The sequence below is a fragment of the Phoenix dactylifera genome, chromosome 3 (genome assembly GCF_051530095.1).
Source record: "Phoenix dactylifera cultivar Ajwa chromosome 3, Ajwa_hap1_PhDact_Kaust_v1.1, whole genome shotgun sequence".
Lineage (NCBI taxonomy): Eukaryota > Viridiplantae > Streptophyta > Magnoliopsida > Arecales > Arecaceae > Phoenix > Phoenix dactylifera.
In genome coordinates this window covers 39,045,976-39,064,254 of record NC_143192.1, presented here as the reverse complement: position 1 = coordinate 39,064,254, position 18,279 = coordinate 39,045,976, and the positions used below count along the sequence as shown (strand labels likewise).

General features: G+C 39.4%; 1 protein-coding gene across 7 annotated transcripts; it reads left to right on the top strand.

The window, feature by feature from the left end:
* Positions 1–2,505: 2,505 nt before the first annotated feature.
* Positions 2,506–17,101, top strand: LOC103721289 (histone-lysine N-methyltransferase family member SUVH2-like). 7 transcript variants are annotated; one of them, XM_008811433.6, is made up of 3 exons: positions 2,506–4,740; positions 10,754–10,846; positions 16,786–17,101. In XM_008811433.6, exon 1 carries the CDS (start codon positions 2,655–2,657, stop codon positions 4,644–4,646), a length of 1,992 nt encoding a protein of 663 aa, XP_008809655.4. In that variant the 5' UTR covers positions 2,506–2,654; the 3' UTR covers positions 4,647–4,740; positions 10,754–10,846; positions 16,786–17,101. The 7 variants fall into 7 exon arrangements, with proteins under 7 accessions (XP_008809655.4, XP_088574458.2, XP_089785772.1 ...); XM_088718332.2 differs by having other exon boundaries at positions 10,754–11,929; XM_089929646.1 differs by lacking the exon at positions 10,754–10,846 and adding an exon at positions 5,878–6,181.
* The last annotated feature ends 1,178 nt before the right edge of the window (positions 17,102–18,279 follow it).

Genomic DNA, 18,279 nt, shown 5'->3' with positions numbered 1-18,279 from the left:
AGGAATATATAAACAACTGTATATGATTTCTTTTCTATCACAATTATTCTCTCTAATTCTATGGTTCATGGATTTTTCATAATTTATAGCAGAATTTTTCTTGGCGTTAGAAAATCTTCACTCTGTTTTTGTTTTCATCTCGATCTGAGAAGAAAGCATGGGATCCCTGTCCATGGATTTGGCTAAATTTCTCTTTATTTTCTTTGCTTCATGTCAAGCCGTTACCTTGCCGACCTTGCTGTAGAAATAATGCTTGAACTTCTGAGTTTTGTTATGAGTTTGCTTGCTTTTCCTCCGCTTCGATGCTCTCTTCTCCGGGTTTTTTTTTTCCTTCCCTCTCTCTATCATTATTTTAGGTTCTTGCTGTCTTTGGTGGAGCTTTTATTAGAGTCGCTCACGAAGGGCAAGACATCATGGGAGTCCATAGTGGTAGCTGAAAAACAGGAGCCACTTAACCTCTTTGGCATTGATGACAATGTCGATTGCCTCTTCCATAAGCATAGCCTTGCCGCCGTGCTAAAAAAAAAAAATAAGAAAAAAAATGAAGAGCTTATTTGATTCGTAGAAAAAGAAGGAGAAAAATATGGTCAATGAAAAAGTAAAGAGGTGTTTTTTGTTTGGTTGAAGTTTTTAAATGAAAGAGACGAAAAAGTTGTATTTTTCGTGGAAATATAATTCCCACATTTCATGAAAAAGTATTTTTCATGAGAAACATGAAAAAGTTTTTCATATGAAAAGCATGAAAAAGTTATTTTTTCATGAGCCGAGAATCGAAACATTTTTATTTTTTCTTCAAAAAGGCCCTTCAGCTATCCTTATTTAATCCAAAACATTAAAAACCTAATTTTTATTAAGGGTATAATAGGAATTACACGTAACTTTTCCAGAAAAGTGGATGACTAACCAAACATAAACACTCTATAAATCCATCATTTTTTTATGGTCAACCAAACATGCCAAAAGTACTTTCCCAAGCATTCTCTTTTTAGGAATCTACTTTCTAGGAATTATATTCTTACGAGGAAAAATGCTTTCCGCAAACCAAATAAACCTAAAGTAATTAGGGCTCGCTGTGCTTATCTTGGAGGTATCTAGGGTAGAGGTGACGAAGGCCAGCCAAGTGAAGATGAGCTGGTGGGATCAAGAATTCCTCACCTAGAGCATATGGCATATGTCGTTATGGATGCATTCTTCTCTTTTGAGATTGGTAGACGACTCTTCGTTTAGGATCAAGTTCCAAGAGCAATGCAGAAGTTTTTTATCGAAATAATTTTTTTGAGAAAGCTAATTAATGAAAATATGATGTTGAAAAAATAGTTTTAGCGTGCTCATTTGACTATAGAAAAGTAATATATTCTAAAATAGCTTATTTTTGATTGCGCAACTACTTCTTATAAAAATTATATGAAATATTGATTATACTCTTAATAAAAAAATTTATCTATAAATTTTGATGAATTAAGAATAGTTTTGAAAAAAATTACTCCCAACTCTCAATCAGTGAAATAATAACCTTTTTTAAAATTTTATTTCTATTGAAATACTATTTTTTATTAAAATATTATTTTATTTTTTTTGAAAACACTAATCAAATAAATATTTTTTTTTTTTTTTTCTGCGAACCAAACGTGCCTATAAGAGATGGATGGAGAGGTTAGATTGCAACAAAAATTATATTGAATGAATCCAGGGAAAAAAATTAAAATGGGCAATATGAGGAAAGTTGAGAGGGTTAAAAGATAATTTTACTATAATAACATATTACTTATGTTTTGTATCGTATATATTGTCTGATATTATTTAAAACATCGGGCATTGTGCGGCCTTAAAAGAAGAGGTAAAAGACATCACCCTCCAGCTGGATTCCTTATTTTAATTTGATAGATATAATGCATTGATGCCCTCAAAAGTTTTGCACTTCCAAATTCTCCAATATCACACGTGCATCTCACGTGTCCAGCGTCCCCACATCTCCACTCTTTGCAGGGAGTCACACGTGTGAACCATCCCACGCTTCTGCCAACCACCCGTCAGCCAGCTAGGATGAAACGCTCTCCGAGGTCCAGTCACCGCACTATGCTTACCTTCCGCAAGAAATAAATCGCGTTGCCCCCGACCGCTGCAGGCTCTCCGCGGTCCAAATCATACCTCCTACCCCACGGAAGTTCCCGACACCTAGCGGGGAAAACCGATTTCATACTGGGCCCCACCAGGAAAAGGCCGTCACGGGTCATTAAATGAGTTAAAGCATAAGTCTCGATAAAGTGTTCTGAAGCCAGGTGGCGCTCAACTTCATATCCGAGTCATCGTCTCAGCGGTTCGGATTTTTAAGTTTTGCAATCCCGTCACCCCCGCAAGCGCACCCAAGAGACGTACCCCAGACGAGCACATACGAAGTTATTAACCGTGTTATGTTAAATTTTCCTCAACTAGGCCGGTTTATGTCAGTTGGGTGATGGTGGGGTATGCATGGTCTATTAACACTACAACAAGAAATATATTTAAGAACCCCTTTCGGGCAGTCCCGGTCATATTCCGGCATTCTTTAACACCATGGCCACTCTTCCCCCATGCCTCCTTCCTTCTTCTCCATAAGATCTCCACTAAAATTCTAAAGTATATTTCAAGAAGGACAAAAAAAAATTTCCCATCCCATGGATTCCTCGCCTCCGGCGACCCCATTCCCGGACCTCAACCTCGTCCCCTACCCGCTTCCCTTCCCCAAGCTCGAGCCTAAGCCCGAACAGCCAGACATCGACGGCCCCTCTCCGCCGGCAGAGGACGGCTCTGGGCCCCGAGAACCCCCGAACCCTAACCCTAACTTAAGTTCCCTTCTTAGCCCGGAGGTACACACTCCTCTCCAGCAGCTCTCCCCTACCGCCGATGAGGACGCCCTCTTCGCCGAGTACTTCCGCCTCGCGCAGCTCTTCCTATCCTCCTACAAGCGTCCCGTCCCCCGCGCCACTGGCGCCCGCTCCCTCGTCCCGGCCCCGCCGGCGGGGCCGCCGGCGGCTCCGGGGCCGGAGAGCAACGGGTCCTCCTCCGCCCTCGTCGTCTCCAAGCGCCGCAAGGCCCGGTCGGCCGAGATGGTCCGCGTCTCCTCCCTCAGCGTCCGCGACCAGATCTACTTCCGCGACCTCGTCCGCCGCACCCGCATCACCTTCGAGTCCCTGCGGGCTCTCCTGATCCGGGAGGAGGAGAAAGCCGAGAGCTTGGGGTTTCTTGCCAAGAGAACCCGCGCCGACCTCAAGGCGGCAGCGCTGATGGCGGACCGCGACCTTTGGCTGAACCGGGACAAAAGGATCATCGGGGCGATCCCTGGGATTAACATCGGCGACGTCTTCTTCTTCCGGATGGAGCTCTGCGTGATCGGTCTCCATGGGCAGGTGCAAGCCGGGATCGACTACGTGCCGGCTAGCCGGAGCTCCAGCGGTGAGCCAATCGCCACTAGCATTATCGTGTCTGGTGGCTATGAGGACGACGATGATAGTGGGGTGGTGCTTGTCTACACCGGCCACGGCGGCCGGGAAAGAAACCAGCTGAAGCATTCCATTAATCAGAAGCTCGAGGGGGGAAATCTGGCACTGGAAAGGAGCATGAATTATGGCATTGAGATTCGGGTCATTCGAGGGATCAAGTCCGACCGGAGCCCCACCGGAAAGGTGTACGTCTATGATGGGTTGTATAAGATTGTGGAGTGCTGGATGGATACTGGGAAGTCTGGGTTCGGTGTGTACAAGTACAGGCTGATAAGAATGCAAGGGCAGGATGAGATGGGCAGTGTGATTCTGAAGTTGGCCGAGGATTTGAAAGTGCACCCGCTGAGGGTGCGGCCAGCTGGTTATTTGAGCCTCGACATTTCGATGGGGAAGGAGAATTTCCCTGTCTCGCTGTTCAATGACATCGATGATGATCGGGATCCTTTGCTGTTTGAGTATCTTGCTCATCCCGTTCACCCTCTTGCTGCTTTTCAGGGAAAGCACACCGACGGAGGAGGCGGGTGTGAATGTACGTCGAATTGCTCGGTTGGTTGCTGTTGCGCAGAGAGGAATGGAGGTGAGTTTCCTTATGATGGAAATGGGATGCTTTTGAAAGGGAAGCCATTGATATATGAGTGTGGCACCATGTGCCGGTGCCCACCAACTTGTCCTAACCGGGTGAGCCAGAAGGGGTTGAGAAAACGGTTGGAGGTTTTTAGATCAAGGGAGACAGGGTGGGGGGTTCGGTCACTTGATTTGATTCGAGCCGGGTCCTTTATCTGTGAGTTTAGTGGGGTTGTGCTGATGAAGCAACAAGCTGAGGTGCTTTCGATGAATGGCGACAGTTTGGTGTGCCCTGGCAGATTTCCAGGAAGGTGGGTGGAATGGGGAGACATATCTGATGTCTTCCCAGATTATGTGCCGCCTGACTTTCCTTCTTTACCTGATCTGAGCTGTTCAATAGATGTCTCAAGAGCAAGGAATGTTGCTTGCTATTTGAGCCATAGTTGCAGCCCGAACGTCTTTGTGCAGTTTGTAGTATATGATCACTATAATGTGTCGTATCCTCATCTAATGATTTTCGCAATGGAGAACATCCCTCCTTTAAGAGAGCTCAGCATTGACTATGGTGTGGTGGATGAATGGGTGGCGAGGCTAACGATGTAGTTAAAGATTGCTAAAAATGTTGAAGTCTGTCATAATGGTCTTTTCTGTGAACATTATCATCAGAAGCTGCTTTTGTTGGGTAAACATTCCATCGGTAATCTACTCAATCTTTTATAGTATATAATTTTCTCCTCATTATTGATGTCATTGCTTTCTATTTACTTGTAATAGCCTTCTTTAATTTGGTAGCAAATTTTGATGCCATGGCATTTGCCTCACCTAACCTAGAAAACACACATGCACATGCTTGCACTCACATGCATTCTGTACAACTGTTTGCTGATCAGTAAGAGTGTGTGCAAGCAATAAAACCTTTTCTATAACAGTTGCATTTTCAGTAAAAATGCATATCTTTCACTTTTATTATGATGTTTCGCTACATTTCACTATTTAAATATTGAGACATGGAAACTCTCTTATTTGTTGTCTAATGCCAAAGAAAAATGCTTTGGGACCCATCCTGGTACTAAAAAAAAACAATTCCATTGTCATGTGGAACAAGAGGATTAGTGCTTCAAAACACAAACCTGTCATGTATTGCATTGCCCCCTTGAATTGTGCCAATTCCTCATGCTGTATGGCATGGACTTTTTTTGGCTACCTTAGGAGTACCTGCCAAAATATCATGTCCATACAAATAGTGTTGTATTCTACTTTTTTATATGTTGGTAGTAGTAGCATATTCAAGTATATGCAAATTCACAAAAGACCTTGTTAGTGTTGCTCTAGTTAACATAATAAATGTTTTATATGCTCTTTTAGAAACCTTGAAATCATGGTTTGCACGGACTTATCTAGAAGGTGGCAAATGAATAATATTATTAGTTACTATGATAGATGGCTCTTTACCATCATTTTCAAAACTAATGTGAGATTGGCTAGTAATAGAATTATGTTGAGACTTGAGAGTGTAAATCTCTTTTAGTCAATGGAAGTTAGAGGTTAGCAGAGGTACCTTGTTAACAAGAATTTTATGGTTTTTGTGATTTATCTGCATTTCACAAGTGCTCTCAACTATGGGTTTAGTTGCTGTATTTTTTATTAATACTCCAAATAGGACGTTACACATTATGCTTTTATAAGCTTGCTTTTTTTACCTTGCCATGATTTTATTTGGTATGGTATGCTAATGGCTGTAGTCAAATTTTTATTTGTAGAATTTTTTTGTGCACCTTCAGTGATTTTTCTGTAATTCTAAGTTTGAATACATTTGCATCCTGAGTTGTGACAGGTCCATTTTTCATGTTCAATTTTTTCCTTAAGTTGGGGATAATTGTCTTTAGATCGCAAGGTCAACCACCGCAAGCTCAAGTGTCACATCTTGATCATGTTAGTTCCTCATAGCACTACCTACTTTCTTCCCTCTTATAAGGAACTCCACAGCTACCGAGTCAAAGGGGATGGATCATGGTGGGAGTTTCAAATACAAACATCTGAGCATGTTCAGAGACTAAATGCTACATCAATCCACAATCAATTGAGAAAGCAACTCACAATTTTCTCTGCATCAGTATCATGTTAACTAATGTTCCCATGTATTTTCTTTTCTAGTCGTCCCCAAACTCGTTCAGTTGATTTTCTTGTACAAATACTTGTTGTCTAATATTTTTGATGAATTATTGACTCCAATATGTTTTAGAATTGAATATTAATATATTCGCTTTGATCTCAAGTTTGCTACAATTCTTCTTATAAATTTATATCAACCTATTTGTTAGAAGTATATCACTAGTGAGTTATTTATTCTTCATATTAATATCAACCTCGTCTTTTGTATTGCAGCAATAGTTTCTCCAGACACCACTTTTTAAATCACTTTGGCTTAATTTTCTTGTGAATCTGGTTTATAGAGAGCTGGTTATTCTAGTTAACCCTGTTCTTTTATCTAGTTAGTACTCATATCCATTTAGATATCATATTTCTAGTGACAATGCATTGTGGTCCAGAAGAATGAAGTTTCTTGATGAGTAAATATGGATGATTTACTAAAAGGGATCTTGACAACTAGTCTGTTCTTTCTAACCTAATTCCAAAAAGGTCCTCCTTTTTCGATAAAGACAAGAAGCCCCTAGTATTTAATGAACATGGAAAAAATGGTTCTTGGTGTCCATTTTAGTGTTAACTCTGTCAGCTTTATTTAGTTATGGAAATTTGATGTTTTATTGAATTGCTATTATGGCCCTATAGAGATTTGAACTCATTAACTATTTGAATAAATGATTTTCTTCCACTATCTTGCCCACCCTCACTGTCTGGAGCTGTTGTCATCCACCCGCCCACTAGAGTAGCCTATTAGAGGCATGTCTTAGATCAGCCAAAGATACTTCGAGCCAAAACAAAACCTGTGCTTGTTTTCTCTTAGCATGAAAAAAATCACAGACGACGTCAAAATCCCATGACCTTTGTTTTATTTGTTCTTTATTCTACTACTCTCACATCCCCGTCTCCCAACAATACTTCAATTACTTTTGAGACTGCACTAAATATTTCTCCTCTTATATTTTTGTCCATCTTATTCAAGTTTGGATGGGATTTAGTGAGCTAATAAAAAAGAGGAGAGTTCCTCCACCCATATGCTCAATGCTTCGAGTTCCCTCCTTCGAGACAATTGGGACCTTTCGGCCCTAAAATGGAGAAGTTGATTTTTGCAACCTCGATTGTTCATGTATTGTGTGATGGCTTAGCAACGGCTCCTCCCAAAACCAAGACTTGTGTAATGGGTGTTCAAGTATATTGGCCTCCGATATACCTTCAACTGCACAAACTGGATCGCGTTTGGTCTCATGCTCCTCTCTATCACTACTCTTGCCTTCCATGATGCTCCACATCTACACCCACCATGTATGCGAACTTGACCATTGATTTCTTCAAGATTCCATCCTCTGGTGATCTTGACTTTGCTATCTATGGCCTATATGCTGCCTGGCCATCTTGAGCCTTGTCAAGCGTTAACATGACAACCGTCCTTGGCTAGGCCTAGTCATCATCATCTAGGTCAGATTCAACATGACTACCTCATTTTCAACATCCTCAGTACCTCACCAACCTCTTCCATCTTCCCTGCTTCCCCTATGATCTTAAATCCCTTTGTGTCATGGTCATCATCTCCTTCCAATTAGTCAGACACTAACCATCCTTGCTCCCTTAAGCATTCAACATCATTGACCTCGCTACATGGAAAGAAAATTGAGTTAAAGACATGTCAACATTGTCACTTATTTTCTTTCATGAGAGAGACTACAAAGTACAAACAGAATCGGATATTCAAATACGAATCGCTTAGATGTCTATCCATATTTATATCTGCTTTTCTTTGACGGATATTGATCCAAGAGGATCACCTAACATGTCGTGGACCAAGTTTGTCACTTTGGATTGGTTTGGATGAGTTTCGGGAGCAAGAGCCGCCACATTGAGAGTTGGCTTGCACATTAATACTTCTAGAGGCTGTAACTTGCTCATGCAACATTTGCTTGAGATGTTTTTTTATTTTGGACAACCTTTTGAGATATATGATGCTGCATCCATCCATAAAGGGTTCGACACATGTAGTCTGGTGGGAGGGCAAATTCTCTTATTTGGATCTCGAAATAGGACGGTTAAACTAAAAGTTTTCTTCTTTCTTTTCAAAAACACTTTAATTGAGAATATCTCAGAATCCAAAAAGAATTGACCAAAGTAGCTGAAGATAAAGCTAATTTTCCATCTGTTTACATTTGCTACACCGCCCCCCCCCCCCCCCCCCCCCCCCCTCTCTAAACTGAAAAAACAAACCATATGCAAACATGCACATAGGAAGTCCTTGCTAGAGAATGATTTTGATTCTAGGAGAAATAGTTTTCTTATGAGAAGGTGATACCTATAATGGATGGAGGGGAGAATGCTAGTATAGCTGGATCAAAGGTGTAAGCATGGAATCCAATATTGTCAATGCAGAGCATGCACATGGGCATCTTATTGAAGTCCTTATATAAAAACGATTCTGAATTTTTGGCAGGAAGTACATGGTAAAGAGATAAGGGTGGGGAGGATATTTTAGTAACGTAGCTGGATTTAAGTGAAATTGAAAACCAACATTATTATGTTTAATCTTTTGAAAGAGTTGGTCAAGTATGGACTCTCCTTTAACCAAGCTATGTATTGGTCAAGTATGCTAGGTTGGTTCATTTTCTTACCAAAGCCTGTTACTTTATCAGAGAATTTCTACCTATAACTGAAGATTGTTATTCAGTTCATATGGTGTCCTATAGGGGTTGCAACCATATTAGAAAGACTGATATCCAACCTGGTTTGGACCTAACCCACTGATGAAGTTAAGATTAAAGGATCAAGCATGGTTCTTGAGTTCAGACCCAATCTTCCAACATGTTAGTTATGGATTCGTCCTGATCTAACCCAAATGAACCTGATGCAACTTGTCAAATTGGTTTGAAACTGGGGATTAACCCTGCAGACTTAAGCATGGTCTTGGACTCAAGCCAGCTTGATGAAAACCTGGGTCTAGCTATCCCAGATGAACTTACTAGGTCCATGTGTAGTCCAAATGTCCAGATACTAAGACATTGATGCCTGGATTTCTATTGATGCTTTTTAGTGGAGAGGCGAAAAACTACTCAGAGAACTGGAAACTCGTAAGGGACATTAGGTTGAAGTCCATTTTAGCACACTAACATAAATGCTCTTTGTTTCCATTGTCTAGCATGGAAATGTTATCATTTTTCCCCATTTTCATGCCTTTTCTTTATGATCAAGAAGCTTCTTGCAAAAATTAAAAAATGTCAGTGCTTTATGTATTCGATAACATATGATAGAAGATGCTGACTTGCCCTTTTCATGAGCATATACCTCTTCCTTCTTATCTTCTCCTCTTTTGTTTTTGTTTGCTTCTCGAAAATCAGCCATGCTGGGAGATGATTCCCCCAATTTTACTTGAAACATTTGTCAGGGTCCTTTTTTGATTTGATTGCTCATGTTCATTTTCCCTTAAAATATTCCTTCGTGATGATACTTTAAAAATGTTCCACTTCATAAGAAAAATATAGCTACACCCTCCAAAGTTAGTCCTTATCATTTCCCACTCTTGAGACATTCATGTTAGAATTATAGGTTTGTAATAAAAAAAAGTTTTATATAATTGTTATATTTATAAGGTCAGGCTACCGGGTGTATTACATTATAATTATTATGTAACTGTAATGCAACATGATTATATAATTATATAATTATGGCATTACAATTCCTGTTATAGTTGTAGTTTGGAGATAAATTAGATTAAACCATTGAAGTCCGCAGTCCACATGAAACCAACAATCTTTCAAGAGGAATAACATTTGAGAGAAATAACAGATTTTGATGATCTTGGTTTTATTGAAAAAACCTTTTTGAGATCTACAATTGATATCTAATAGTCCTCAATGAACTTTTACTGTTCTTTTGCTCAAAACATGTCTAAAATTTATTGTTGTAATTTAATGACATTTTATTTGAATTTTTTGGTAAGGCATAACTTTTGCACAAATAAATTTCAATGATCTTGGACTTGTTCAAGAGGACCTTTTAGGATTTATGGTTAATATCTCGTCCCTTGGCGAAATTCCAATGCCCTTTGGGTTAAAAAAGTGGCCAAAATCTATAGCTGTAGTTTTGTAATGATTTTCTTCCAATTTTTGGAATTTTAGTTATATTAGGGGTCCCTTGGAGAGCAATTTTAATGGCCAATATTTTTTTCGATTAGATTGAAGGGCTGTTATAGCTTCTGGACAAAAGGTTTACTGTTCTCTTTTATGTAGTATAGATTATGTTTCTCGAATCAGAATTATAAAACTTGTAATGTTTGGTTGTATGTGTGTGGTGGTTAGAATGGGTGCTAGCTTGAAATATGTGGAAAAAGGGTGATATTCTTATGTTTAACCTGCAATTCACTAATAATATAGTTTTTCAGTGTGCTTATTTCAAACAAAATAGCTTGGTTTCACCTTTCAATTTTCATTTCTTTGTGATCTTTTTACGTGATCTTAGGTCAAAAATGTAGCTTGTCAAAATTATGATATTATCAATTGGCAGCAGATTACATGTATCAGCTTTCAGTGTGGATTAGGTGTATACAGGTTAAGTGCTGGTTTGAAGGCTACTTACAAGACCTCAGTCATCGACAAGCTTGGGTGGAAGTTGATCCCTGCAAAAGATAATATAATTTTCTTGTATGGGATAGTTCGATTTGATTAAAGCTGTTTGATTTGCTTGTCCCTTTATATCATGCCTGCGAATATGCTTTTTGTACCTTCTATCATCAATCACTTGTAATTTGGAATAACTTCAAATGTGGTTGTAGTGTGATGGTGGAGGTAATCTAGCACTATCTGGGAGGATTCATTTTAAGAGAGGCAGAGAAGACTTAGCATAAGAACATGTTTATTTATGTTGTGATTCTAGGAATGGTGGTGAAAATGTAATACTAAGTACATATGAACATTGGAAGCTAAACATGTGAACAATAAATTGGCGTTATGTTATAATTAGGAATGCTAAGGGGCTAAGTTCCAGGATTATGTTTTAATGTTATATAACTTTTAAAAATTATTAGCAACAAGATGATTTTCAGATGATGAAGTATGCGCTATTGAAGTTGATACTTAATCTGAGATCATGTCCTTTAGATACACGCACCGGTACAATACGGCATGTAAAATCGGTTCCGACCCCTTCTTGGTCGGAACCGATCGGGGAAGAAGAAGAACAGGAAAGAAGAGGAAGAAAGATGAAGAAAGAAGAGGAAGAAGAAGAAAAGAAGAGAAGAAGAAGAAGAAGAAGAGGAAGAAGAAGAGAAAGAAGAGAAGAAGAAGAGGAGACTTACCGGTACGAGGCCTCGTTGGGGTTTGCTCGGAGGAGAGAGCATCCTCGTCGGGGCTTGCCTGCGGGAGAAGAGCGGAGGAGAGAGCATCCTCATCGGGGCTTGCCCGCGGGAGAAGAGCGGAGGAGAGAGCATCCTCGTCGGGGCTTGCCCGCGGGAGAAGAGCGGAGGAGAGAGCATCCTCGTCGGGGCTTGCTCGCAGGAGAAGAGCGGAGGAGAGAAGAGAAGACACTAGAAGGTTCGGGAAGAAGCAATCCGGCTCGCGAGGGAAACGCGTCCGCGAGGAAAATGGCGTGTGAAAACCCGTTCGGGTTCCAGTTTTAAGTGGAGAAACCGAGGGAAACGAAGATGCACTCTCGCGCGCTGTGTCCCCGACCCGGTTCGGTCTAGTACGATACCGGTGCTGGTGCATACCGGTACATCAATACGGCCGGTATCGCAGACCTTGCTTAGTTGTGTATCAATTTCATTTGGCTATATAGTTTTAAGGATGGAGGACTTTTTTCTTGTTTAGTTCTTTCCATTTGGTTCAGAGTATTTTACACTAAGCATTTGGATCTTTTTGAGGGTGTTCTCTAATCTGACATGCAAGGTGTTCATACTGAGTTCTTTGCTATTTTCTGTTTTTTTCTCTTCACAAGCTTGGACAAACTAGTCATTAGATTTAATAGGTTCCTTTGGTCATTTCTGGTGCCAACTATCATAATGGGGCATGTCATAAGATTATTGATGTTCATCTCCTTCAATGGGACCATAACTTGTAAACTCAATAACTTGGGAGGATAAGGTGATGATGGGCCATGTTTTCACCACATGACATCTTCTAGCTTTACGGAATCATTATGTGGTAGTGTTTTATAATTGATGCCTTGATCTATACATCCAACCGCTTATTTTGGAAAATAGAGAGGTTCTTACATATAGTTGATTACTAGAGCTATTGGGTTGACATAATAGACCCCTAGAGCGTGCTCTCTTCTAAAGGGTACTCACTTGGGCTACCTATTCTGCCACCGAGACAGCGGTAATCCCCTGGCTATTGCACTTAGGGCCCAGGCAGCCCTGTATAGAGTCAAGCTGCTTAGCGGACGCTCACAGTGACCAAACAAGTTGGTTTTCATGAAAGTTAGCCGAGCACATGTGGGTCTAGGCGGGTTATTGAAACTCATTTTCACTTGTTCCCTCAAGCGCAAGTGGTGAGAAAGGTGAGAGAGGAAATAGAGGCTCCAGTGGTCAAGCAATGCGCAGCAAGAAGCATACATCGGAAAATGGTGGGTGGCGGAAATCTAGAAATAGCAACTGAGGTACTCTTCATCTCATCCTTCCTTCTCCTTCCTCGCCCCTCCTGCCCCCCTCCCTCCTTCCTCCTTCTGCCCCTAAACTATGCTGCCCTCGGTAGTCATTTGCCTCTCCATGCTGCTCCTATTCATCTCCTCTTCATCTTATACTGTCCGTATCACTTTTCTTTTTTATCTCATTTCTACGCCATTTCCTGCTCCATCTCTTACTCCTCTCTCCCTCATCCTATCACTCTTGCCACTCCACTATTCTGGTGGTACTATCACTAAATTGCTGCTTAATGTTTGATTAATTATTTTTCTTAGTTTTCACCTCTTCATATTTATTTCTAATTTTCTACAAAATATACTTATTTTTGAAATTCACTTTTTTATGTTATTTTAAATTCAATCAACCAAGGTCCAGGTGTCTGTGCACCACATAGGTTTCATGCAGTCTTGTTGCTGCTCGCATACTGCAGCAACTTCTTAACCTTACGCATGCTTGAGCTCAGATTTATAGGGTTTCCTTCATTAAGCTAAGATCCATCGGCATATCGTGTCTATACCAGTCTCCGAGGTGACAGCTAGTTTGTTATTTTTGCTTGTGTTTGTATTCATGCTTGGTTCTTTTTCTTTCTTAGGTCCATTTTATGACTTGTGAGGTTGCCATCATTATTTAAAAGATTCTGAATGCTTACGTTGTGCATGTTTTACCTAGTTCTGCTGAAGTGTTGATTGATGGGCAATGATCAGTGTCGCATGGACACAGACATAAGTCAAATTCAGACACTACAAATATCTGAGTCAACAAGAGAAGGGGAGGGGGAGTAGATATGGGGTTACATAGAAAAATTTCAACTAATATATACATATTTAAATATTGCATAAAAAATATTAAAAAAATACTATTTGTTAAGTTCTTCCAATGTGCATGTATCTCATCCAAACTTCCTCCAATTAGCTCAAGAATTTTAGAAAATTGACATTTTGCAAAGTTCATTTAATTCATGCATCCTTGACTACTTTTGACATTATTATAGTGAGTCAAATTCATTTTCAAATCCAACTTTCTCTATTAGAATCTGCAATTAGAAAAAAAGACCGATAAGTATCCATGCATATCTGAATGGATTCTAGTAACTGGATGCATATATGAGTAACACAGACAATGATGCAAGCGTTTGGAATTGTTTGAGAAATATATAAAGATATGGTATACGGGAGGTGAGATTTTGGTGGGCCAATTACATGCAATATTCAGGATATACCATGTTGCATATTATCATGCTCGTATGCTTTAAATTGCAACCTTCATGATGTAGATTGCCAAGTATTGCCAAAACCATGCATGTAGAAATGCAAAAGGCGGTGCAAAATCTGCCAGAAATACCTAGAAAACCTTAATTTTCCTATGTAAAATTTTTCAAAGCCAGTTTAATCTAAATATTTTATGTTTTGAATATCAAAACATGTTTCCCTTCTATAAGCATATCTTATATGAAAACCCTCTGACTTATGCATGTTTTTGTTAAATCAGCATCCAATATCAGTATGACATTGCATATGGATATTAGATTAACGTTATGAGAGTGGCCCAATAAAAGCTATTATGCTTGCACTTAACGAAGAGATGTCGCAAACCTAGCATAACAAATATTGTGGGTCCAGAGGGTCCAAGTTATTCTAGCACTTATCGTTGGAAGATGTAGAGATATACTGTCTCCTAACCCGCCAATCGATACACATTGATGTTGATCCATACTTATATGCAAACATTATGCAGATGTGCTCCTTGATGATACAGGGATCTGCATTGCTAGTTGAAAACCTAGCATCTGTTATATGACATGGTTCAGTACATATCAGTATCTCAAACCATAGGTACCATAAAAGTACAGAAAATGCGTTTTATTTCTGCACTCCAAGGAGTGCCACCATTAAGGTCGGCCATTTCAGTATCGGACCCATATCGATACCATCCTATTATTATGTCACTTCGCCCGGTACGGAGGCCGGTTCGGCATATTGACACTCGGTACACTATGTACCGCATGCCGTATGGTATGGTACACACCGGTACCGACCGGTATGGCAAACCTTGACCACCATTTTTGTGACTCTTCAGATTATCAATAAATCATAGAACATTATATAAGAGGCAGTGCCACAAAGTAGCTTGCATTACTTCTTCATGTTTTCGTGTTTCCAAGTTTCTTTGTTCTGCTTTCCTGTATACCTGACCTTTTATCTTAATATTAATAGAACTCGTTAACCTGTCTTGTCAAAGACTTGTTCTCAAGACTTAACAGGTTCAGCTATAACACCCCATTGTCCAAGGGGGACTAAGCTGGATTACCAAAAGGTAATTAAAATAATAAAGTACTTTTTTAAAGAAAGTACTAGAATTTTAAACTTATTTATGGTTTCGTATTATGACATTCATTTTGGTTTCAACTTTATTTTTTTGTCCTTTATGTATTTTTGCCTATTCGGAAATATTAAAAAGCTAATTAACTGTTTGTTTTTATGCAAACTTTGACAGGAAAAATCTCAGACCAAAGAATAAATGTCGTGTGACACAACATTAATAATGACATTCATAGCAGTTTTGGAGGTCTCCTGTTATGTTATTTAGGCATAATGGACTTTTAAATGATGGCTGTTATTTAGCTGTTATCTTGTTACAATGGCTATATAATGGGAATAATGGCTATGTATCGATATTTTCACTGTTCATCTGAATAAATAAATATTTTCAAGTTTAAAACTCTGCGCTAACTGGAAAATGAATTCTTTATTTGGTGAATGGTGCTTCAATTAATTAATCTGTTGCTATTTATCTCCCATGTAATGGTTAATAATGGCCCGTAGAACAGCAAATATTCTATTCTCAAATAAATCCAGTCCAGGGCTGTCTTGGGCAAATAATGGCCACTATTCCATTATGATGGGATATAAAACTATCCCTTTATATGGAGTATTGGCTGCACTATGACATTGTTTCGAACATGAGTATAATCTGTTATTTCTGCATGTTGACTTGATGTGGATAAAATTGTGGAAGTGAGATAGCCTTGAGCAACTACTCCCATTTAGAGTCGAGTTGTTTATAGAACATCTAGAAAAACAACTCCTATTAATGATTGAGGTTGTGCTTCACTATATAACTGTCAAAAAATTGATGCCAAGTTTGCTTTAATAAAGAAAAGCAGGACCAGAGATGGATGCGTGTGAGATCTAACAAATAAGGAAACATAAATTATCTCTGGTTTGTTTTTGGGAAACGTGTGCTGACTGAGGCTGAAACAAGATACTTGAGCATCAATTGACAGCAATCAAATGATGCAGCATCAATTGATGCCTGGAGAAAAGCTTAACTTGAAGATGTTGGGGAGGTGGGGCAAAATGCTTCAAAGCAGAACTTTAAACTTAGAAGTCATGTAATGGATAAATTGTTTTATTAATAGATATTGTTTTTCCTTTCTCCAGAAACTCTGAGTTGAGAGATGCTGTCCAAACAAAATATGAAATTCCTCTGTGCACATTATTGTTAGGACTTCATCTGAAAGATTTTATATCTCCACTTTAGCAGTATGCTGGCATTAGCTCTTAGCTTAATTTGATCAGTGATGATTTGTGGGACCTGGCGGATATACCATGCATTTGCATTGTCTGATTACATGCATTGTGAACGATCTCAGACATGCATGATCCCTGTGCTAATTTTTCAAGGTTCTTGTGATATGAGATTTTGCCAATTTTTTAAATGCTGCTGACAGTTCAATTTTTTTTAAGTATTTGACTTGACCTATGTTGGTTTTTATTCACTGGCGTTAGTTCTCTGTAAATAGTGATTAATGACAATTTTATGGATCCTGGGAGCTTTTGAAAATTTCAGGATTCTATAAGTTAATTTTTGTAAATTTTGATTGTCTGAGATAGTTTAAATTGTTGATTTATAAGGAGCATTTACTGAAACTGATGAAAGTTGCCTTTTGGTTTCTTTCAGCTAGACATCAGGTGGATTCTACACGCACTTGTGGGCCTCTCGGGAATGCATGCAAGGGTGCCTTCCATTGTCTTCTTGGCCCTTTGCTTTTTGAAACCATGAAGAATACTCTGTGAAGTCAAAAGAAATTAACAATTGCCAATTGTAAGACTTGGATCACAATTTTCATGTATATCATGTATGAGCAATTTTTTGCACTGAATCTTGTATCTATGTCCTGTGAGCATGTATGAACAATCTTACAATTTCCCTCTACATTATTGACAAGCAGCCATGCAGACAACTTATGGCCCATAAACATGTCCTGATGCCAAGTATCTATGGCATAGTCTTTGCTTTTGCGGTTAACATATCCATTGCATGGTTTTGGGAATCTGGTGTACAATGGCACAAAATGTCATCGTATATGACTCATAATTTATTCTCAAGTTGATTTATGTTTGGTTAGGGTATCTGATTCAAACAGACAAGGTGGTGACAGCATGCATCGTATTAATGTCTTCAAAAAAAGTTGATATTTGTTCGTTTCTTTCTAGCTGAGCAAAAGATTACTCCCTTACTGTTCTTACAAGGCAGTGCCTGATCCACTTGTAAAGGAAATAGCAGGGAAAAGTGATTCCTGGGAATCTAAGCTTCCCTTAAAAGTTGTGAAGTTCCCATCTCAGACGATTGCAAGAAGGCAAATGAAACTATTTCTATGTTCTCATAATTCTCTGGTGGTCTAGCTCTCTATCATGGCTCTTGGGGAAAGCACCTCTGCCTACTCTAAGCAGGATTGTGTGATCTTGAATGGCAAAAACACAGGAGCTGCAATGTCCATCCAGGGACATCCTGCAGGCGTGCCAGAAAGCAGCTGCTGCTGCATCAACATCTACCTCAACAACAATGTCCAGGGCGTGACAAATTCTATTTTGTTCGGGAGCAAGGTTGTCATGGGAGATCCTCGAGCAAAATTATCTTTGAGATGGCGCCATGGAGGATGCAAGGATGATGGGTGGAGGTTAGAGGCTGGGGAGGTTGAATCTGTGAACGGCGCTCCAGGATTCTGGGTCATACTAGGTTTGCTGAGTTTTGTTTTATTCTTGGTATCCTGTGTGTGGCGATATGTAACATCATGACCCCATTCAACATCTTGTAACAGAGTCGATACAGGAAATGAAAAATTCCCAGCAGATTGTATTGTTGCTTTTGGTTTCATTTCATGTTTTTCTTTTTCAAATGAGAATTACTAGAATAGATTATGTTGAAAGGTGAAAACAAAGAGGCTACTTGTATAAATGAAACATATTTTCTCATATGCAGTGTTGCTAAATATGATGCTTATCGTTACATGGTTGGAGATGTTTTAGTCTCAATCCTTTGTTCACGAGTCCATGGAGGTCATGGCAGCTTTGCAAGACCTTGGGAAAGGGGAGACATCAAGCTTGAAGGAGACAGTAGCCGAGATAGAGTGATATTAGCATGAGCTGCACGTTTTGTGTAACAATTGAAAGT